This window comes from Temnothorax americanus, unplaced genomic scaffold, assembly GCF_048541705.1.
Source record: "Temnothorax americanus isolate GAGA-0224 unplaced genomic scaffold, ASM4854170v1 Scaffold31, whole genome shotgun sequence".
NCBI lineage: Eukaryota > Metazoa > Arthropoda > Insecta > Hymenoptera > Formicidae > Temnothorax > Temnothorax americanus.
Genome location: NW_027509453.1, coordinates 1,108,490 through 1,131,734, shown reverse-complemented (window position 1 = coordinate 1,131,734; position 23,245 = coordinate 1,108,490). Strand labels below are relative to the sequence as shown.

The 23,245-nt window shown below is 41.8% G+C and overlaps 1 protein-coding gene and 1 long non-coding RNA gene across 11 annotated transcripts in view; one reads left to right on the top strand and one right to left on the bottom strand.

The window, feature by feature from the left end:
* Nucleotides 1–23,244, top strand: part of Chb (CLIP-associating protein) — a 38,609-nt gene extending 15,365 nt beyond the window's left edge. The window contains exons 1-24 of one of the 10 annotated variants that reach the window (XM_077412625.1): nt 4,184–4,917; nt 8,955–9,314; nt 9,668–9,699; nt 9,786–9,870; nt 12,169–12,246; nt 12,757–12,914; nt 13,008–13,244; nt 13,444–13,697; nt 13,794–13,984; nt 14,153–14,278; nt 14,510–14,626; nt 14,736–14,831; nt 14,915–15,095; nt 15,171–15,402; nt 16,091–16,156; nt 16,394–16,725; nt 16,838–17,141; nt 17,227–17,414; nt 17,503–17,653; nt 17,734–17,863; nt 17,949–18,120; nt 18,198–18,411; nt 18,489–18,695; nt 18,781–23,244. In XM_077412625.1, coding sequence (XP_077268751.1) covers nt 9,077–9,314; nt 9,668–9,699; nt 9,786–9,870; nt 12,169–12,246; nt 12,757–12,914; nt 13,008–13,244; nt 13,444–13,697; nt 13,794–13,984; nt 14,153–14,278; nt 14,510–14,626; nt 14,736–14,831; nt 14,915–15,095; nt 15,171–15,402; nt 16,091–16,156; nt 16,394–16,725; nt 16,838–17,141; nt 17,227–17,414; nt 17,503–17,653; nt 17,734–17,863; nt 17,949–18,120; nt 18,198–18,411; nt 18,489–18,695; nt 18,781–18,987 — 3,996 coding nt within the window. In that variant the 5' untranslated portion in view covers nt 4,184–4,917; nt 8,955–9,076 and the 3' untranslated portion in view covers nt 18,988–23,244. Of the gene's footprint in view, nt 1–4,183; nt 4,927–8,921; nt 9,315–9,667; nt 9,700–9,785; nt 9,871–12,168; nt 12,247–12,756; nt 12,915–13,007; nt 13,245–13,443; nt 13,698–13,793; nt 13,985–14,152; nt 14,279–14,509; nt 14,627–14,735; nt 14,832–14,914; nt 15,096–15,170; nt 15,403–16,090; nt 16,157–16,393; nt 16,726–16,837; nt 17,142–17,226; nt 17,415–17,502; nt 17,654–17,733; nt 17,864–17,948; nt 18,121–18,197; nt 18,412–18,488; nt 18,696–18,780 lie in introns of those variants that run through there. The other 9 variants (XM_077412622.1, XM_077412624.1, XM_077412623.1 and 6 more) reach the window with 9 other exon arrangements.
* On the bottom strand, nt 9,897–12,157 carry LOC143900907 (uncharacterized). The gene is made up of 3 exons (XR_013257906.1): nt 11,346–12,157; nt 10,522–11,243; nt 9,897–10,168 (listed from the first exon to the last, which is right to left on the bottom strand). It is a non-coding gene; the product is annotated as an uncharacterized LOC143900907 (long non-coding RNA).
* Nucleotide 23,245: the final 1 nt, after the last annotated feature.

Sequence of the window (23,245 nt, the reverse complement as noted above, 5' to 3'; positions counted from 1 at the left end):
TTAATCTTCCTCCCGGAACTATGTGCCCTGTTTTGCCCGAGGTTCTTACCTTATCGCAATGAAGTCTGTTAGTTAGCAGTCTCTTATTCATGAGTATGGTGCGTCTTTAAAACAAGCCGCGTAAATTATTTCACGCTAGATTTCGAACTGTGCTTTTCGCGTTCATCATATTTGAAGCGCTTGTACTCACTTTCACACGATATTAAAATTTGCAGCGGATTTAATTCGCGAACGAGGCAAATAAATTGGTTTGTATTAAGATTGCATCGATCAAGGATAGGGTCTTAATTTGATGATAATCTCTTTAAGTATCTTTTATGAGATAAAAGTCGGAAAAAGGAGCAAAACGGAAATCGACGAAGGTCTACCGAGAATTCTCCACCAAATCCGTCTTTATTTATCAACCTGCGATAATTTTTCAAACCGCCGTCTTTCACGTATGATCAATGCTGTCAATTTCCTGCGAATTTCCGAGGCATCATTATTTCCTCGCTTGGCGAAGGTCGCTCGGACTGTTCGGAGAGTACCTAGTTTAGCAGCCAATTATATGTCTCATTCGTTTTGCGACGCGAAACACAAAAAAAAACGGAATTCAAGCGTCGACTTATTTTCGGCGTCGATAATAGTGTCCGTAATGATCCCTGTCTTGCGAGTGGCCGCGACGTGCGATTGCTCATCATAAGTTGGCCTTCGACTTGCCACTATGGTTTTCGACGGATCCCGCAACTTCAATTGCCATTTTTCCCTATGTGTACTTGGAAATATACAGAAATATTATTAGGCTTAGTAGCCTAGCTTCTAGCTAGTAGAACACAGTAGTTTTAGCTTGGACCGTAAATGGCGTTCTCTTCTAAATTGATTTATATACCATGACGGTCGTGTTTCTCTTAATATCCTAATAATCCCTATCTTTTCATTCAGGATTTCTTTGTATCTATTGTACAAAGAGAACGACTTGACGATCTTATTCCATTTTCTAAAGAACGGGGACGTTTGTTCCCTGATGTTCTACGATTAATTTTCATATCGCAAATCACATCTCTCTCTCACGTCTCGAACATCGCAAACTCGCAGGCGCACACGGACGCCAATTAGCGCAACGAATTAAGTTACTAACTCGCTTTCACCAAGGACACCCGAACGGTCGGGAAACGCGCGCTAGAACCGTTCGCCGGAAGCCGTGTATTTTCTGACTCTTTTCCCGTTCTTCCGCAACACTCCGTTCCGTAACGCATATCCGTGCTGAATTTCTAAGGAGGCGGACACGGCACACGGCATCGACAGCGAGCTTCGCGAAAGAACAGAAAACACAACTCTTTCGGCCCACGCAGCTGCATATACCTTAATTATACCGTCAAGTGTAATTACCGATACCACTTCCATCGTACATACGAATGCAGGTATAATTGCGAGACAGACAGGGAGAGAGAAAGGAGGATGATACTTGCGGGAGGGAAACTGCACGCGCGTTGGCCCAGTTTTTTCGCCGGCACACCTGACGGCATCTAGAAAAATTGCGAAACCGCGAAATATTTCGCGACACGTTAGTTGTTGCATCGTGGAAATCGTGGCGCAGCCACGATGGATTGAGGCCGTTTATACGCTCTTCCGGTATTTTATATCACGCCAAATGATTGAACTATTCAGCGTCGCTTGACCCTAAAGCTGCGCAATCGGGGTCCGACAGATTCTTTCGAGTACCGAGACATCGCAGAATTTTACAAAATATTTTTTAGATTTTTAAAACAATTTCTTGGTATTTTGAGTTTGTGTTTTTTAAACCTCGACGGATTTATTTTTCAAATTTAATGCGTAATAATGATCGAGTACACGATATATTTTCGAGATATGCTGATAAATATGAATTATATCGAGGAATACGTCGCGCAAGGGCGTAATTTTGTCGATTATAGTTGAGTATTGTAATCGCATGTCGATCCGCTTGATCTGGCCGCCGCAAGCTGTATCTCGTGCTTAATTATGCCTTAATGCATCGCGTCGCGCGTTAATTAAGGGTTGCGCGATACTCAGCCAGCAATAATTTATCATCTCGCTTCCCGTGGAAACACGATCGACTCGCATCGATCCTATCGAGCTCCTGGAATTCGCGACGAATCAAAGCCCGCTTGAAATTAACTCGAGATTATGAGTTCTGAGATTTGATTGGCTGAAATCACGACTTTCGATATATCTTTAGATATTTCTGCGATCTCAGGATCGTCGGAATTGTCGCGAAAGAAGGGGAGTCGATCGAAAGTAAATTCGTCAAAGGATCCAGCCGAAGTTTCGCGCGAATCTTGCGAAATGTCTCGCACACGCTCACGTGTCTTCGATCCGAAACACGCGTATGGACTTAACGACAGATTTACGAGGGCGGCATTTCGACACGGCGCGCGCTCTCCGGTCCTTTCTTGTTTATCACGAGGCGACATAACCGAGCCTTATTTTGCGAGCCACATTAATCTTCCCTCCCTTCCCTCGTCTCTCACTTTCGATCGCTTCTGCCGCCGCCGGACCGACGGACTTAAAACTCGCGCAAATTGAATCAAACCGCATCAATCACCCACCTGTTCCCATCGCGGTCAATTTGTCGATCCTTTCGAAATCGGCGCGGCGGTGTTCTTTCATACGCAGGGCTCGGCTGAAGATTTAGACAGGAAATAAAAAATAATATATTGCGATTTCGAAAGCAGACTGTGGCAAAGAAGTACGTATTAGATAACATATGAATGCACACATATGTGTATGTTTTTATATATTTATTACGCGCACACATTTACTGTTTCCCTATATATTATTCTCACATTTTCCACTTACTTAACGTAATTCTATAGTTAAATTATATAAGTATCTATATAATGAAGTGTATTAAGGAATCGTTGAATTTTATGAGCTGCTTAATTTATCATCAAGATCAGCCTTAGCCATACTTGGGGATCGGCAAATAACATTTTCGGGTCTTCGGTCCGACGAAGTAAATCGATTAGTCAGTGTCCGAGCTCGATCGCTCGATGTCTTTTATGCTTCCGACGGTGAAACTCGGTCGATCTCGTCTCTGGACAGTGGACGTTAATTCCCTGATGGAAAGCCCGAACGAAAGCCACGCCAGACGCAGAGAGAGAGAGAGAGAGAGTTTGCACCTTCGCACGTGAATGCAAAGCGGCGAAGGCAGAAAGCTTGACGCACCCTCGAGCGTGTGCATCACTGGGGCGATTGCGACATCTTCGACTTTCTTGCTCTTGTCGGCGAGATCGGCGTTAATTATCCCGTTTGCCAATTAGTCTGTAATTATTGACAGGACAATTCGGCTTTCATATCTTTTTGCCGATCGAGCTTGGGTTACTTTTGCGAGCGATTGCGCCGCGCGAGACGTCCCGTATTAGCATTCGGGATGTAATAAAAGTTTCTTGCCACGGAGAATAATGCAACGACGATCGAGAACCTTAATTATTATTTTAATGCAGTAAAGTGTACGACCTCGAATTGACGTAACGCTCATTTTTTTCTGTCATATTCAACATGTATGAGTACACAGGGATTTTCAACAAAAAAGAAATAATTTATATTATTCCTTATACATCAAAGTGCTTAAAAAAAATGTTAACATTTTTATGGAAGTAACTTACGGCTATATGGAAATGCCTCAGGAAACCACCTAGAGAACATTCTAGTTAGGGAGCTGGTGGTTTTTTTAAGCATTCTGTACCTTAGAATTGATATTTGTTATGTAATATATAATTTTTTTATTTGAAAGAGCTTTCCGATAAAATATACGAAACTCAATTATTATAAAATGAAATAAATTAAAACAATGCGAACTCAATCGCGACGGATATTTATACAAAGACGAAACTTGGAATACAATCCCTGTGTAACAATTCTACACGCGCGGCATACGTCACTTAGCGCATGATCAAAGGCCACGCACCATCCGACCTCGCGAAAACTGCGTTTTCGTGACTGTACCACGTTGTCCCCCAATGACACACTTGACAATAGCGCCGCTGGCATTGATTTTCCGGAATCGGTGGCGGTGACCGTGCAGGCCCCGCGTCTCCTCGTTCATCCCTACGGTCTTTGGCCCCTTCCAGCGGGGCACCAACGATAGGGGAAGGTCCGTGTGGGACCCCCTCCTTCGGCACGGCGGCTTTACTCGCGTTCCGCGCATAAGCGCTTACTCTCGGCAGCCCGGTTGAGAGTAAACGAGTCGGCGTTTAGCAACGTGAGAGACGCGCACGCCGTTGTGTTGTGGGCAGCCCTCGCCTCGCGATGTATTGTCGAGTCGCGTCGCTTCCTCTCGCGCTTTTTCCCCGGTGACACGTGTGCGAGAAACGTGGCGCGTCGCGCGTCCTCGTGATTTCGGCCGTGAGATCGCGATCATCTCGACGCCAAGAGGACACGCGATGGTGATGTCTATCTTCTCCCGTGAAATGTGAACGAAAAAACGCGATTATCGTAACGAGGAGTGCGCGATATTCTTCCTCGCGTTACGTGGAATCGATAATTGCATTCTTACTCGTGGTTGTGCGCCGCTTCGTGTTCTCCCGTCAACATTGTGACTGTATAAACGCCGCTCGACTGTTGCTCGATCATTTCGCGAAGCGAGGCCGCCGTGTTTACTTCGCGCGAAACTTCTAACGATAAGTGTATGCGTGGTGCGTTATCGCTTCGTGTCGCGTCGCGTCGTGTTGTGTCGTGTCGACGCTATCGATGAGACCTATCATCACGTGACGGTGCGACGTTTTAACCATCATTACGATCGGTTCGTCGTCTTCATCGAGGATCGAGGGAGTTCGCGCAGTGCACGGCCGGGCTCTGTGAAACAAACGACGAGCGCTCGGCGCTCGGCCTCGTATAGTTGCAGCTGCATATAGGACTCGCGCAAGCGAGTCCGATTGTTTCGCGCCTGCGGCTACGGTGAGGTCGGTGAGAGACAGTTAGACAGTACTGAAGGAAAAGCACCGGGGATGCGAGGGAGAGCTATGTTATTCCGAAGAGAATCACGCGGTATCGGCGGTATCATTCTCATATACAGTTTCACAGCGAGCGTCGAAATATCTTCGTTGTTTCGCGGCGCGATCGAGGTCCGAAATCGCGTAAACAAGTTCCGATCCTCAAGAAGGATCGTTGAATCTCGGAAATAAAGTCTCGACTCGAAATCTCGTCTTACACCGCTGAGAATTGAAGTCGAATGTCTATAGAAACACGATTTTTTTTACCTCACACCTCGAAATTTTCAATAATACCGTCGTCGAACTTTTGTCCCGCTCGAATACACTCGCGGCACCGCACCGTGTCCTCGTCTCTATTTGTGTCACGTTTCGGGCCCGCTTTGAGAAAGATAAGGAGTTTACCGTACGTGTGTTGTGTGTTGTGTCGGGGGAATCAACAAAAGTGCGTTCGTCGGCGAGTGCGAAACTGCCGAGTGCCGAAGCTGCTAGTCGGAATTATTAATGCACTTTCCTGGCCGTGCGATGAACTAGATTCGCTCGGGCATTTGCTGCACGGGGGATTGTTAATGCAAAACGCTTATTCACGTTTATTACGCAGGCGTGGAGAAGAAGCCTTAATTATGTAACACAATGAGCGTCGTGTCTCTCGGTCTCGCTTCTCTTTCGGGGAACATTACTTCGTTCTCGATTCCTCGCACGCGTGAAGGGAACGACGCGTTTTGAAATCAAAATCGAACGCCCTCGTCGGCATTTTTCATTAATTATTCCATTTACTTTGAGCGTAAAAGCGAGATCGCGTTTACTCACTCGGGCAATCTTTCAGCGCTGTTTAATTTCTGCGTTACAACGACATTGCGCAAAGCGAGGAACGAGATTCTGCATTCTCCTTCGACGTATTGCCCGCCCGTTTATTTCTGAAAGGAAGGAAAAAAACGTTAATGTATAACCGTTGTTAAATATGCGGAACCAGTTTGGAACTGCGCGATTTCGGCGCCGCGAAATTCGACGGAACTGCACAAAGTGCCGAAACGTCTCTACATTATTTCGGCTAAATCGCCTTATGACGAGGCGTAAAACGAAAACCCCAGGCGGATCGGCGCGCAAAACCGGCCTCGTCACGATTTATTCGGGATCGGGATAAGTAAAGCGGGGATCTTAATCAAGATCTTTGATCGGTCACGCCGTAATTAGCGACGGAACCGCGCTCGTCGATCTTTCGCCGGCGTCGTTTTCTAACGGCGGTGTCTACTTGGGTTTTTGCGTGATTTAATACACGTCTCGGTGTCCCTTTTTATGCGCGATATCCGCTCTAGTCTACCGCTAAGCAATGCTAATCCATGTCGGCGATAAATGCCCGCGCGCGTGTGCGGTAATCGGCTTGCGCGTAATAGAGGCCGATCGCGTGACGCAACCGATTCCGGGAAGCACGATGATTTCTTTCTTCTCTCTTTTTTTTTAACCACGACCGTCTCCGCACGAATAATTTAAGGAATTTGAGGAACAAACTGAAGCCAAACACACATTTCTTCTCTTCCGTTCCGAAAAAATGTCCGTTCTCAAGATAGATAAATCGAGTGGAGACCGGTAAATTCAGCCAGGCTGAAAGTTGCCCGTAATCTAACATAGATCTCTTTGCGTGGCGTGATTCTTGTTTAAGCGTTTGTTATTCGAAAACGTAGTTTGTTTCTCCACGTAAAATTGGAGCGCGTTTCACTCGCAAAGTGGGCTCGATGCGTTATCGCGTCGTTTCAGTTTGACTCGTTTCACTCTGCAGCTTTCGTTCCCTCGATAACAGTTCTTTCATGTACGTCAGAATTGATAATTTCGGGCTTGTTTCCTTCCGTTTTCCAAGCGTAAGATCGTACTACGCGTCTATTACATTTCCCGTCATGTTTACTCGAGAGTCTCGAGACCAGATTGTCGAAACGTACAAACATCTGCAGCTTCAAAACTTCCCGACACGGCAGCCAGCAAACTCGACGGAATATCTAAACGGCGCGGGCGTCGGGCGCGCGGAGGCCGCGGAGATCTGAATGAACGATGGAACTCTCGAGAGGAAAAGGCTCGCGAGACGATGCTATCTGTAACGTGAGAAAATGGGTTTCCCCATTAACCGATCTCGTTACGTGTAACGCCGCGCGCGTGTGAATGCACGTGCATTGTTAGTATTGTTACCGGAGAACACCGGAGCCGGTATCGAAGATATTAATAAATGGGTCGCGATCGCGCGTCGGCCGACAGCTGAGGAATCGGTTGCCTATCGCATTCTCAATTCCGGCTGGTGTTATTATTAGCGACGTGTGTAATAACAGTTCGCTTTGTTATTGGACTATCATCGGTCGTTGTCGGTAATGCCAGGCATGCGAATTCGTAGTTATCGGAGAACATTGAACTGTGTGTGTGTGTGTGTGTGCGTGTGTGTGCGCGTGTGCGCGCGCGTGTGTGTGTGTGTGTGTGGTTCCGTGGAGAAGTCAACCGGGCATCCATCCTTCGCACGGCGAGTTTTGATTAGCGATATCTCTTAACAAATGTGTCGGTGATTTTTAAAATGGTATAGGTATTATACTTTGTTAACCATTCAATTTTTAGGAGTTGGATTATAACATCATCTGTTTATTAAGAAATGTAACCGTCACGAACGTAACAAGTTTTAGGTGTGGTAATACGGAGATTAAAGCTCATTAGCGGTTTAGACACGAATGAAACTCGAGTAATACGGCAAACTCTTGGAGAGCCTGCCTTGCAGGAGAAGATGGAATCTTTACCACCGTGAACGCAACTGGATATTACGAAGCCTTTTAATGCGAGAGCGCGTGCATGCGTACAACCGCAAAGAATGCTCGAGAGGTAGATAATATGATGCCTGCGAGAAAGGCAAGAGCAAACATTAGGAACTGTTACGCCGCGCCGGCAATTTTGAAATCCGACAGGGAGAGATATATAAAGTGATCCAACTGCCGCTTACAGTTGCCGTTTGCCACAAATTACCAGTTTGCGTCACAATAATTCCAATAATTTTTCCCTGGATGGTTTATTAAGCGATGTCGTTTGATATTGTCGACGAGTTTCGTGATCTTTATCGATTGGATGCTCTCCTCAAAAAATTGCAAGATTGCAGAATAAATTGCAATATTTTGAAGAAAGCGGGAAGGAATAAATAAATTCGCATTTTATGTAATCGATAAACAGCAATTTCGCAAATACTTAAATATTTAGAATCTACCTAGTTAAATTTAATGACGCTAATTATGATTATTAAAATAATGCTATTAGAAATTTAACGGCAGTAAAGCCGTTCAGGTCAGTCTTTTATTACGAATAGATCTGTAAAACACAAAATCCAGCATCGATTAATCCCTCTCTCGTTAAATCCGCGCATCCGACACGCGCGATTAGACGATCTAATGAGTGGCTCGCGTGGAGCAGCAAATTAATGAGGTACGCTCGCGGGAATCCAATTAAGACGTAGAAATTAATTCGACGCGAGGTGGCTCGCGCGGGAAAAGAAAAACGACTGAAGATTACTTTCACTGCGCGCACGTCGCTCGCACGTACCGCGAGTTTCCCCACAATATTTCGAGACTTTTACACTTTCTTGAGTTCGAGCGACATTCATTAGAATTCCTCGACGAATCGAAAGAGATAAATTTAAGCGCTAGCTATATCGATACATGACAGTTTAGATAACTCAGCTAATTGCGCATGATAAACGGGCTCTTTATCGCATCCTCGGAAAAATATCGTCGTAACATCTAAGATTTCCCTTTTACGATTGATTATTTGTCTTTCATTGTACTGGTTAAAGGTTAAAGAAAGATATGTATGAAGTCTCCTCTAAAAGACGCGTAATTAGACAGAAATAAATTTATTTTAAATTAAGTCACAAATTATTAAATGCGTTTCAAATATTTATTAAATTTTTTTTCAAATTAATAATTTGGTTACGACGATATTATTTTGATATTTCAGCATCTAGAAAATAAGAAAAAAAATAAATTATAGTGCGACCGAGGACAGAGGCGAAAAGAAATTTACTCGCAACTGGTTTATTAAGATGACGATGACGCTGGCGAAATGTCAACGTTATAATTCTCCCGCGACATGTGGAAGAATTTATCCTTTCCATGCTGACTAAAGTATCGTGCACATCGATCGCGATGAACGACGCCGACGTGTTGATACCGTGCGGGCACCGTTGCGTGCATCGGGGATTAAAGAAATATCCCAGTATCGATAAGAAATTGTGGGACGCGAGCAGCAAGTGGATACTGCAATGGGATAATATAGTGAAGCATCCGGGTGCAAGGGCGAGAGGATGTCACTGCGACATCCACAAGCCGCCTTGGCTGTATCCAGATTTAGGTATATGAATTGATTCTGCTGCGCGAAGGGACGATCTTGTGACGTAAAGTTGTAATATATTAATTCACGATATACACAGATGTTTTTTATAGCAGTGATAATTTTTATTTATTGAGAGAAAAAATCTACATTGTCATTTTATTACAAAATCAGACGATATCGATTGAATCTGAATCGTAGGGCATAGTAAAATGTTATTTTCTCTAGATTATTATTTTGCTTTTAAATATTTAACATGTTTTTTTTTTCAAATTTGCGCAATTTCTAAATCTTTTAATTTATTTTTGGAACTGTGTAGCGAGAAAGGGTGCGTGAATCACGATTGTGACGATTTTCTTTCTCTTTTGTTTCAGTTGGCAAAGATAGCGACGAAACCGATAGAGCGGTAAGTGTGGAATCCGAAAGACAGCTTCGTTGCATGTTTATAAATAGAAATAACATTTTGAGAGAAAAAAATAATGTCTATTGCAGATCAAATCGGCTCCCGTTAAGAGGCTGAACTTGCCTCCGAAAAGAGGTCAATTTGGGCCCGCTAAAACACCATCCTCTGCCTTAGGTATATCCAAATATTATCGATAAATGTATTTCACATGTCACCTTCTCACCATGTCACTTAAGGCCGTCCTCTACCTTCTCGGCTGTTTTTTTACGGCTTTTTCAATAATTTTTTACGGGCAAACCATCAAAATAATCAATCTCATTGTTTTTGCATAATCTTGATGAACATTTAAATAAGCTTTACAAATTTTTTAAAGTCAAAATATATAATAAAATAAAAGTTATAGTGGCCGACAGGAAGACATCAAGTAAAAGAGGGGCTTGACGGTGACCAAGATTGCGGCTGTTCTGCTTATCTGAAATCAAAAAACCAAACGGCGTTTTAATCTTCATATTTAAGACTAGCGATTGAACTAGAGTGAATTGTAAATTACAAAAATTGACTTTCTTATACACTTTTGAAAATTACATTCTATTTTTACTCATTTTTTATCAAGTTTTTCGCTCGTAGAAAAAAAACTATCGAAGCAATCACGATAATCCTAGTTCAATCGCTGGCTTATAACATATTAAAGATGCTGTATAAATTTCAACAAGATCTGTGCAGTAGTTTCTGAAATATCGTGGTCACCGTTTCGAAAAATGGTGTTTCGAGAAAAACGCGTTTGAAAGTTTGCGCATGTGATTTATACTGAAAGTTTCATCTCACCGTCAATCTGCTATGCCTGGACCATACAATAGGCCTTCCTCTTCTTCTTGGAAGTCACGCAGAGCTGCTCCATCTTCTCTTTTCGCGATTCGGGCCTGCTTCACAACGTCACTCGTGCGCCTTTCTGAACGGTCGATCCGAGAGCTATCACGCTGCTGAACATATCCGTTAGCTTGTGGGCCGATTTTCACTCCCATGGTTTCCAAGATCTTCAGGATAGATTTGAATCCTTCGTTAAAGATTGTGGCAGCGAGAAACGTGGCGATTTCAACCACTTTTGGCCCAGAATGGAGGTGCTTCGGAGCAAAAATTCTACAGCCTTCATAACCGACTCCCAACAAACGCATTACGAAAACTAAGCGACGATTTATTTCGTAAGCTCGACCGATTTTTGGGCATAAATTTATTTCTTTTTCTTTCTCACACTTGCACGCCATAGAAATTTTAAAGCCCAATCCTCGTATATCACGTTGATGGAAATTCACTGTACTTTTGCACTCTTTACAAATAACAGCCGAAGAAATGGTTGAAAATACACTCATAAAATTCAAAATACAATACAAAACAGTCTGTTCAACGTTCACTTCTAAATGTTTATTTTGACGAAGTTTCTTCGCTGACGCCGATGTAAACGACTTGTCTTGCTCAAAAGTGTGTCGGTTGCCTGCGAATTTTCGCTTTTTAGATCGATCGTAACGAGCCGGGGCGTCTCTACTTCCTTTCTTAAACATTTTGGAAATTATTTTCAAAAAATCAGCTACGTGCGACTCACAAAAGAAAATACAGTACACGCTTCGCAACTGCCACAGCAAAACTGAACTAACCGACGCTTCACGGCGTCTCAGTCAATATTCGAAAACATCTGCTTGGCTTTCGGAGCAGCCCGGCGCGCGCTCTGTATACCTGCTCCGTTCCAGGGCCGTAACTTGTGAACCACTTCGAATATCGAAAAATCCTTTGGCACACATTTTCTACACATGTTGTAGATGTGATTTATGAAAAAAAAAAATATATTTTTTCGACCCGAGAAGGTAGAGGACGGCCTTAATTACTATTGCGACTTACATCGTCTATCTGATATTCTGAATTTATTTTTTTTATTTATTTTAAGCATGATATATATGGCAAGAGTAGAACAACAGTGAAACAAGTTTCTCTAAAATCGTTTTTTGTTAGTAGCTGTTGATGTGAAAATGACAAGTAGCAATATATGTAAATATATGTAAAAACGTGGAACGAGTTATTTTTATGATTTATAAAAAGTAGACGTATTCGTGTCATATTTGGCTGTCAATGTTAAACATAGTAGCACTGCTAATTTGTGTCGTATAAATCAGAGCTTTTTATGTGAGCAATTTTCTCGTGTATTTTTATCTGAGATGTGTCTATGTTCCATTCGAAATGTATATGAATGTCATATATGACTCGGCATTGACTCGACGTCACAGAAGCACCGGTCTGTCGTCAAACGAGGCGCACATGGGATGCCGTAATCCTTATACTTACGCTTAGTTTTAACCGCAACTGCGGCTTTACTTCTGCATTTTGTTAACAAAACATTGTCAGAGAAACTCGCCAGCAAAAGGTCAACGTTATGTTGACGTTTCGATGACGAGGATACGCTAACTGTTCGCTTGCATGAAACAGCTCCTCCTGGTATTTCATCCAACACGGTCTCAAGGGCAACAACCATCAAAAGAGCTCTGTCAGTAAGATCGACAACAGGTATATCTAAATTCTACTATTGGCAATTACTATTTTAGAAAAGATTTTGAAAAAAATCCGGAGATATTTCCGATCGAGAGAAAATAGCATAGATAATCGCGCTGTTGATATAATTTAGAACCCTAGATGCCAATAATTTCTGCAACACGGAGTGTCAATAAATTATATCAATTTCTCCCCAATTAGGATAATGAATGCCCTGCGCGTTATTGCTTCTTGATCAGTCATACGCTTTTCATCTCTATAACTTTACACGTAATTACACACAAGTGCTTATTTATTATCACGTGCAATTATCATTTTTTGTTAATCTGTAATGCATTTCGCGATCGCTTGAGCACTGTTCACAGCAATCTGTGTAACTTTTAGAATTAGTATCATATTCACTGATAGTTTCTGAAAGTGTAAAGCATGAAGAGTATAGTTTTTATGAACAATTGTTATTCTTTAGCGCACATGTACATATCCGCATTGAAGTGAATATAAAGAAAACTATCATTACCTGTCCAGCGCAAGCCGGAGCCGTCGACGAAGAATGCTTTATTACTTCGTTCGAGGACGTGCCTACCGTCAATCTGTTCTCGGCGAAGGATCTTGAAGAACAGATGAAGGTCATCAGGGATACTGTGGGTGACGATAAAAAGGACTGGAAACAGAGGATGGATAGCGTATGTATTGCGAGAAAACGAGATTTTCTTCTCGTAGCCTGACAATTCTTTATACATTGTCTTTCTATTTCTTTTTAATTTTTTTCCCCTTAGATGAGAAAGTTAAGAGCCATTATACTCGCTGGTGGTACTAACTATGAAAACTTCCACGAGTGCCTAAAGAACGTACAGCGACCATTCGAGCAGGCCTGCACCGACCTTAGATCCCAAGTAGTGCGAGAGGCGTGTATAACTCTCGCTTTTCTGAGTCAGAGCCTGAAGAACAAATTCGCCAATTTTGGCGAGGCGGTTTTGCTCACATTAATGAACCTCATACAGAACAGTGCCAAGGTAAGTCTCACGGAATGCTAGATCTCTGCTGCGTTTAGATCCTATTATTGTCCAAATCGCTATATTCAGTCTAATTACGTATCTTTACTACGAACACTTATACCTCGTAGAATTTTACGACGTTCGCGTGTCCATTACTTTTTACGTAATCCATAGAAGATAAGAATTTAATTACACTTGCCATTTTCACGGTAACTAGGTCGTGGCGTCAGCCGGTGCGGTTGCAGTTCGGTTTATCCTTCAAAATACCTACTGCAGTCGATATGTGCCTATTATTATATCATGCGTGAACAGCAAGAGCAAAGATATTCGCAGAGCATCCTGGGAATATCTGGCTTTAATCCTGCAGACCTGGCCTACGCAGATATTGCAGAAGCACATAACAATATTGCCGGACGCTATCAAAAAGGGCATCGCGGATTCCGACGCGGAAGCGCGAGTCTTTGCCAGGAAGTAAGTAGTCCTTTGTGGACGGATAAGTTTCAACGCCTGCCTTCGTTTACGACGAGATCAATTTAATAACGTTGATAATTTTATCGCTTTTTATAGCTCATACTGGGCACTTAGAAATCACTTTCCAGAGCAAGCTGAAATACTACTTAATACTTTGGATGCGTCGTACAAACGCTCCTTGATGTCTCTCAGCAATAGTGGCAGTAGTAACAGCTTAAATGTCGTAGCTAATGCGAGATCGTCGAGCGTTAGTCCACGTACAGCTAGACCTGTGATGAGCGCGGCAGGTAAGGACTTCCGCTTGTTTATTACCTCGATAAAACGCTCCATTAAAACGGATTACGTTGCGATTGAATATATTAATGTTACTCGTGCTGCGATCCTAATATAAAGGACTTGTCACTCTGTTTTCATGCTGCTTTGCGACTTCTCTTCTTTACATTAAACATATGAAGGTAGTACGGAAAATTTGCATCAGACCACGGGTCAACCGCACGGTCCGCTCAGACGTACTCCGTCCTTGCCTCGGTCTTATCGTCAATCTGGTATCCCGATACTACAAAGACCAACAGACAGTCACTGTAATTGTTCTATCGTCATTTTCTTCAGAAATAGATCGCACTTTGTACACGTCGTTACGTCACATTGCAAAGAAAGATGCACAAACGGAACTGTTATCGTTGATTTTCTGTTTTTTTTTCTGGGTTTTTTTTTTTTTTTTTTTTTTTTTTTGCACAGAAGTTGTAAAGTAGAAGTTGATGTAAACGTAAAGCTGATACTCCGCAGAATTAATTTGTCTCGTACTTCTGCAGATCGAGGTACGCCAGGAGTTAGATCTACCAGCGCGATTGATTTGCAAGCTGCTCAGAGAGCGAAAGCGAGATTGATGTACGCGAATATGAGCAGACAGAAAGCAGCAGCAGCACTTCGTAAGTAATATCTTATTAAATTCACCATGAAATCAAAAGACAAAATTGAGCACTGAATAACTCTTTATCGATGTATATGTAATGAATACTGTATTTTATATTGAATCAGCTCGTCCTAGTAAATCTCCGGATCCCAATGCGGTTGCTAGCCCAGAAAGAATAGCAAGGACGAGGACAAGAGTGTCGGGAGTTTCACAATCTCAACGTACGTTTTGTAATTTTCTGTGAAAGAAAAAAAGAGAGACGTGCAACGGTGAATCTTTAACAAATTCTTTTTTTTTACAACAGCTAGTAGTAGATCGGGTTCCCCGTCGTCCAGATTAAGTTACGCCACGTATAATCGCGAAGGCGAATCACTGATAGGCAGACCAAGGCGATTATCCGGACACGCCATTAGCAGCACAAGTAATAGTCGCGAGCCCAGTCCACAGAGATTCGGAATGGACAGGAGTTTCGCGAGCAAACTGAGGTAAGTACAATAATTTCGTTTATCGCAAATACTGTGAATTCATGTAATTATAATACGAATTATTTAAATTGATAGAGGGAGGAACCTACACATGTCGCCGACAGACAGCACTAGGCCGCCAGTTATGGCGCAGAAGATGCTGCAGAAGTCGCGCGAAGCGGAGTCCGCTTTAGCGGACGCTCTGACTTTCGATAGTATCGATAACTACACCAGAATACCGGGCAACAAAGGAGATCACAGTGACGACAGCGAAAACAGCAGCATATGCTCGGAAAGAAGCATGGACGGTTTTAGACGAGCTAGTGATGTAAGTGCAAGTTTTTATTAGCAAATAAAAAAAAATAAGAAAGTGACGCACTCTCGTTGGCTTCAGTATTTGATTTTTGTTACTTCGATCAAAAAATGGACATATATCACATTATAGAATCGAAGTTACATATGTTTATTGTTAAATTAATTTTTTTTGTAAGCTAGCACACACGCGTTTACGAAGAAGAAATTGACGAACATTTTCACACATTATCTCATATATGTCATGCTACATTAATATTGCACATTAATATTTACACACGTTTTGATAAGATAATAGATCCACCGCTTTTTATAATTGATTGGTTAACGCTTATACACAATAGATTTTATTATAATTTTTACTTTTACACTTTTACAACTTAATTTTATTTCAATTTTAACAGCATGCAAAAATTAATATGCATATTTTACAAATGAATATTCCTGTTTTACAATTTAATAGAGAATTTTTGTCAAGATATAAAATACATTTATTTTACTATTTACGTGAATCAGGTTTTTCTTAAATGAAGAAAACGAGAATACTTCTACAATGCATAAAAGCTTTTAGCACTGTATGATAATGTAGCTAATGCATGTCTGGTTTTTACTTTTGGTTTTGTTGCGGCGTATTTGTTTGGTTTGGACTAACGCGACACGCCGTTCTGTTCTCCACATCTCTCCATCGCCCATCTACCCATTAGTCGTTCTCATGGAGTGGCTCTCAACCGAGACTATATCGTGATCTATGGGATCAGTCTATCCCGAAGGTTTGTTTAATTTTTTTATTTTCATTTCTGCACATTCAAGTAAAACTGACTTAATAATTATCTTTAAATCAATTAGTGCAGCAATCGATATGTTGATATTAAAAAAGGAAAGGACTTATTTTGTGAACATTTTTCTTTTTATGTTACTTATTTTTTACATCAATTTTTTAGAATACAATTATGTATTAACGTTAAAATGTTTAAAGAAACAAGCAACAATTTTTTTTCATTTTACAGGACATCAAAGAGATTATTGAAAACTGTGCTCACAAACATTGGGGAGACAGAAAGGAAGGCTTAGTGGGTTTACAACATTATTTGAGCAGCGGAAATACTTTGACACCAACAGATTTGCGTAGAGTGACGGATATTTTTACAAAAATGTTCATGGATTCTCATACCAAGGTGTTCAGTTTGTTTTTGGACACGTTGAATGAACTAATTATTACTCACAACGAAGGTCTTGGCGACTGGCTATACGTTTTGTGCGCGAGGCTTCTTAATAAATTGGGTACCGACCTATTGGGATCTATACAAACAAAAATTCACAAAACGCTTGACGTTGTGAGGTGAGGATTTATATGAGTTTTATGCGCGTAATACTGTATCGTCTGTATCATCGATATATTTATTGCGACTATTGAATTTTCCACATATATGTATATGTAATGATTTGTCCAGAGACTGTTTCCCGGGCCAACAGCTTCTACCGGCTGTGATGAGGTATCTGACAGATCCAACACAAACACCAAATTCTCGCGTGAAAGTAGCAGCATTGACTTTTATCACGCAGATCGCTGAAACGGCAGAACCGTCCGCGCTGGGCAGTTCTGCAGCGACAGCACTTGCACGGCTGCTCGACTGGTCGAATGACGGTAAAAGCCACGACGTGAGGAAGCACGCGCAGAACGCTGTGATATCACTTTACAATCTCAATCCGCCTCAAGTTACTATGATACTTTCCGAGTTACCAAAATACTATCAAGTGCGTGGAATAAACTTAGCATTGGTTTACTCATCAGCGTTTCTTCTCTCATTTTCGTGCTGAATCATTGTTTTTCTTCCTTTAGGAAACAGCCTGGCCTCTGGTGCAGAATCACCTGAGGAAATCGTCCGCTTCTAGTAATCCGGCATCACCCGGTACACCACCGCCCAGAGCGCAGAACTCGCCCGCTCGAACAAAAGCGAAAAACGACGTTAAAACAGACGCGAAGACTGAAATCGATGGAGGGGACGAGAATTTGGAAGAAGTATACAAGTACGTGCTGGACAACGTTTTGACATGTTAAATTTGCAATACTAAGTCTAGATAATTTATAATTCCGAAACATCTTAATCTTTTGAAGTTCTCCTTCTAGGTCTCTGCGGCGCACGACTGCCGAAATCCAAAATTACGGCTTTGAACGTTTGGAAAGAGCCACTACCAGCAAAGACAGCGGTATCAGCAATATGGCGGATGTAGAAGAGAGAATGGAAGGTCTTACGTTATCCAATTCTGTAAGCTTAATAAGATAAATAGCATGACAAAACAAAAACAAACCACAAAGATCTGAGGTCATCCTAATTATTGTTTTTAGGGTCGATCTTCGTCCGTTTCTTCACCGACGCAACGAGGACGATCTGTTAGTAACATAACGGTGAACGGATCCGACACAATTGCCGGTGACTTGATTCTACCTCAAGAGAATAATGGTTACAAAACGCACGGTATGTGCTTAATTTTTTTAATTGTTATGTGCAGAAAGATCTGCACATAATAAAACCGAAATATCTAATGTTATTTTGTATTCAGGATCATCACCAGATTCGACAAACAGACCAGACATCGTACCAGAAATCGTAGACAATATGGTTAAAACTCTGCAATCAAAAGAGGCGCAAACTGCGGAGAAAGTGTCATCGTTGCAAGAATTTCAATTATATGTTCGCGAAGGCGATTCCTCATATATTAAACGAAATTTCAAGTATGTCACGATGGAACTCTGGCGTATCTTACATGGCGATTTAATCTTGATAATTTAACAATTTTCTAATATTTCAGAAAAGTGCTCAAAGTTTTGTTAGACAGCTTATCCAATGATGGCAAAGTGGTACAAGTAGAAGTGCTGCAAACGTTAATCGATATGCTTAAATGTTCCGATCTGATAGAAAGCTTTTCCTCTTACAATGAGTTATTAGTACTGAAAGTTATCTATGCCTACAAATCGGACGATCAAAAGGTCGATTCTTCCAGCGGTAGCGGCGGTAGATCTCCAGTGAGTATTGATTCCGTTTAATTTTTTAATTAACAACAATTAGCAGAGTTATATATTTATGGCGCCGTTCATAATAGGTCCATTGGAACGCGGAGAAGTGCGCGGCGACGATGGCGATGGTCTTAAAGCCGGAACAAATTATTCATTTGGTCTCCACTATAATCGCTACGGAATCGTATCCATTGAATATGGGCGCGATAAAAATGTTGCACAAGGTGGTGGAGCATTGGGGTCGCGAAGCTATCGAACCTCACCTTGCCAAGGTTATGCCTGGCCTTATTAAGGTGAGTAAACTTCTGCAAAACTTGTACTTCGCGTTATATAAATTTTTTGTACTATATACTGATTGTATTGCATTTTTCTTTGTAGGCTTACGACGACGTTGAGAGTGCGGTTCGCAAGAGCGCGGTCTTCTGCATGGTGGCGATCCACGTTGCTGTTGGCGAGGAGGTTCTGAAGCCGCATCTGAGCTGCCTGTATTCCAGTAAGCTTAAACTGCTGAACATCTACATACAGCGCGCACAGCAACAGGCGAATAGTCAACCCGCGAGTCCACGTAGCAACAGCAAGAATTAACTAACATCCAATACCACGACTCTCAGGGTCGCGATACTTAAGAGATTCGCCCGTTTCAGCGCGCGGCATGAGCGAATGCTTGTTAGCTTTCTCAGTAAGTCCGATCCGTCATGATGGTCGACGTAACGACGGTTTTAACAATATGACTCGGAAGTTTTGATACGATAGAGACTGATGTGTGTATATGTGTGTATGTATGTGTGTGTGCGTCACTTCGCGACGGCGTGCGAATCGCTGTCTGAGACGGTGATGTGTGCGGAATCAGCGTAACGATAATCGTTTCTGATGTTACGTTTATCGAATTTGTTTATAGAAGATTAAGGGCGTCTTATACATGTTGGTTAATTCTTATTAAGAAAGTAAAGTTTGTGCAAAAAGAATTCGTAACACGCGGTTCACCGATTTCTTTCGTTTTTTATGAGTATGAAACAGCTGAATTGTACGATTTATTGTATAAGTACATTTAAGTGAGCGTGTCACGCAATAACTTCGGTTAGCAGATACGTCCTCAAAAAATATCGTTTCATAATACGCTCACTCGAGGTTTACTCCGTGGAAATTTATTTATAATACATTTTTGTTTGCGAAGTGAACGGCTTCTCGATTCGTTCAAATTTGCTAATCGCTTTTTTATTTTTCTTACCACGATACTGTACATACGATGATGATCTATGCGAGCTGTGTTTTATGGTGTGGAGCTACAGTATTCAGGAAGTACAGTATTTCTGTTGATACAGGCATGGCCAAGCTTTTATTTCCATTTTTGCAAGCAACGGAATTGAAACATGTTTTTCCTCCCGGTTTTTCAAACCATCCATCGTCATGAGAAAATTTAGCGAGACAAATGGTAAACTGAGGGGAACACGATGCAACATTACTGTCTGTGGACAATGAGTTCAATATTTCTTATAGTGCACGATCGAACACTAATCATGCGGATTAATCAGCAGACGTTAAATATATATGCTTATTTACATTTAGTACCGAATCTACGTCTAGCGTTGACACGTAATCGCACGTCCGGCGATATGTCGTGACGCACCTCACAGCAACGATACGTGATAAAGGAAAAGTGGAAAGTGTATAATTTATTCTGAAATCTACGTGCTAGTCAGATTCCCAAGGACGCACAATGACGTAAAAGACACAAACGGAATAGTCGAGTCTTTTTGACGAACCATGCATAGACACAGAAATAATACATACATATTAAAAAGCATATGTGTGAGAGAGGGAGAGAAAGAGAAAAGCGCGATTTTAATGTGAGAGAATGAGAGATTTGCGTGGCTGAGAGATTAGCGCGTGTTTAAGAAGCAAGCATAAATAAAGTAGCAGTGGTTAGTAAATTGATCTGCTCGAGATTAACGTTAACACTTAAACTATTCATCACGTTGCCAATAATTAAATGAACACTAAATCAAACGCTAACTTAACGAGTTTAGTAACACTTTGTGCCATTGTCGTTTCTGTTTACTGTATAAGAAAAAAATTATATGTTATATATTTTACAATGTAGATCACCCCTTTTGTCCTTTTCTTACTATATATATTTAGTCGAGATACGATATAAGGATAATAAATATAATTTTATTGTGAAGGCGGATCATTAAAATATTACGAAATATCAGAAAAAAAATTTTTTTTTAAACGGGCGTAAAAATAAATATACCGGACTTAAACAGGTAGAGAAACGTGGAGTCACGATAAAATGCAAATGTTTGATAATACCTCGATAATTCAGCGTGACGACGCGGTGGTAATTTACGTCTACGAATACAATACGGCCAAATAGTGCCAAAGAAAATGCAAAATACCTGAAACGAATAGAATGAAGAGTAAATTTGAAAGGGAAAACACGAGACCAGACTATTTCTTTTACTTGGTGCCTTCGGCGTCGACGCGACGGGATTTGATTGAATAGTCTTTCAGCATTCACCTAGGAACAATTTCGCGGGTAGCACAGTCGAGATTATAGAGGAGAAAGATACGCACGAGGTCTTCGACTGTTGCCGACGTCGTATAAAATGAACCCTACTTCGCGATAAAAAAAAAAAAAGAAGATGAAAAAGATCTTATCGATTATTCTCGTAGCATAGAAAAATTCTAGACTCGATATTTTTTCCATTCTGCGCTCCGAATAGAACCTTGAAAGTACATTTCACGAATAGATATTTATTCCACACGCGTGTATTACTCTGCGCTTGTGCGATACTTTGTCCAAATGCTGAATTGTCAAATTATTGTCGAGAAATAATGGTTTAATAATGGTTTTTCGATAGCTCTCGTAGGAAGAGACGAGACAGATCCTCGTTGCGCATTTAAGTGATCGATATACCGCGCGGCGTTCCGATTGAGAGATTTAATAATTCTGCGCCTTTAAATCCGCTGAAGATCTAAATACGCCGTTGAGTAACGGGCCCTCTGCAAAATTAAGTGTATGAAATTAAAGGGTTCACCGCAAGAATCGGGCAAATCGTTGAGATTCGCAAGATCATCTTAAATATACATACATACATACATACTTACATACACACACATATATATATATATATATATATATATATATATATATGTGCATGCATGCATGCATGCGACGTGTATATACTTGATATGCATCCTGCGAATGTTACCTTCTTGCGCTGAACTCGAGTTTTCGATGTCGAAAGACTTCGCCCGGCGATCCATTTAACTTCACGCCAATTTTAGGGCATGGCCTGTGTGACGTGTACCGGTTGTGTGTGTATATATATACATATTATGCGATATATAATGCGTAGAACGTGTAATTATATTATACGTAAAATATAATAATTGATATACGGATTAGGTAGCTCGTCGTCACTGCCAGCAGCGTTGGTCGTGCTGAGGATAACGAGGCTCTCTCACAGCCAGACTCTGCGTGGTGATCGTGTTTATCGATTTGCTTGTTCTGTTAAGTTTTACGAGCGTTATTATATTATTATTATTATTAATATTATACCGATACTCGACTTGCGTTGTAACTGTAACTCGATGCGTGTATGATATACATGAGGATTTGGGCGGTGAGCGTCACGAACGATCCTCGGCGAGCAGCGCCCCTTCTTTTCTTCTCGCGCGAACGCAAGCCGGATCGTTCGGTCGCCCACGGAGAGCCGTAGGATGTAAGCCTCTTGTGTTATCATTTTAATGTTTGTTAACATCCGCTGTTAACTGTCCCGCTCGCGCATAATAAATTTCGTCGTTAAGCGTTTCTGTCGTGTCGCCCCCCCCCTTGCCCCCCGCCCCCTGCTCTACCTGCACCGCTACCGCGTCTCTTCTTTTTTTTCTTTTGCATCCGACAAATCGTGCGGTTTCGTTCGTTCGCTTCGATCGGCGCGTTGATTATCCTCCGCGATTTAACTATCGAAAAAACAATCCCATGTGCGTGCGCGATGGTCGACCAACGGCGCGACTCGTGCGATTCGCTATGCGACGCTTGTTTCTGAAATTCGAGAAGTCATTGTAATATGATACCTTAGACCTGAAATTCTTCGACGGCGTAGCGTGGCGGAGAAAGCTCAATTTGAAGAGCTTGATTCCTGAGCAAGTACGTGGAAGTAGTGATTATTTATGAAATAAACAGCGTATATTGTGCTAATTATTTTTCGTTGCCATGAAAATTTTACACGGTCGATTAAGTTCATATGACATATTAAAAAAAAAAGAGTGCGATGATCATATAGCGGATTCTCGAGATCAACGTTGTTCTCCATCGTCGTATCGCTTCTCGCGCTCATTTCCCTCCCGTAGAAAATAATACGCGCGTGATATCGAGGAACGTAAGCCGGGTTTGAAGCAAACGAGCGCGAACGAACCGCGGCTCAAGTCTGCGGATCCGGCTCGACGCCAGCCTCGACGCAGAGACGAGATGCCCGAGAAAAGGAATAAAATAATGAATAAAACGCGAAGAGGAGAAACTCTATCGAGATTTTTTCACGCCGATAAATCTGAATAATAAGCCACCGTCGCGACGATATTACACTGTATAATTGTTATTGTAATTGCCAACTTGACATAATAAAGCATTGCTACGAGACGCCGGCCATTACTGCTCCCCGCATTTTCGTTCGCGAGTTGTCGTCTTTCCTTCTTTCTTCAGTACGAAGATCGCATTAAATATGTAGCTGAGTTTGGCAATTGCAATAGCAATTTCTGTCATTGTTCGCTCGCTCGTTTCACTCGAGACCCACCAGGATGTCGCAAAAGTCTCCTGAGAAAATAAACGTTTAGTCCCAAC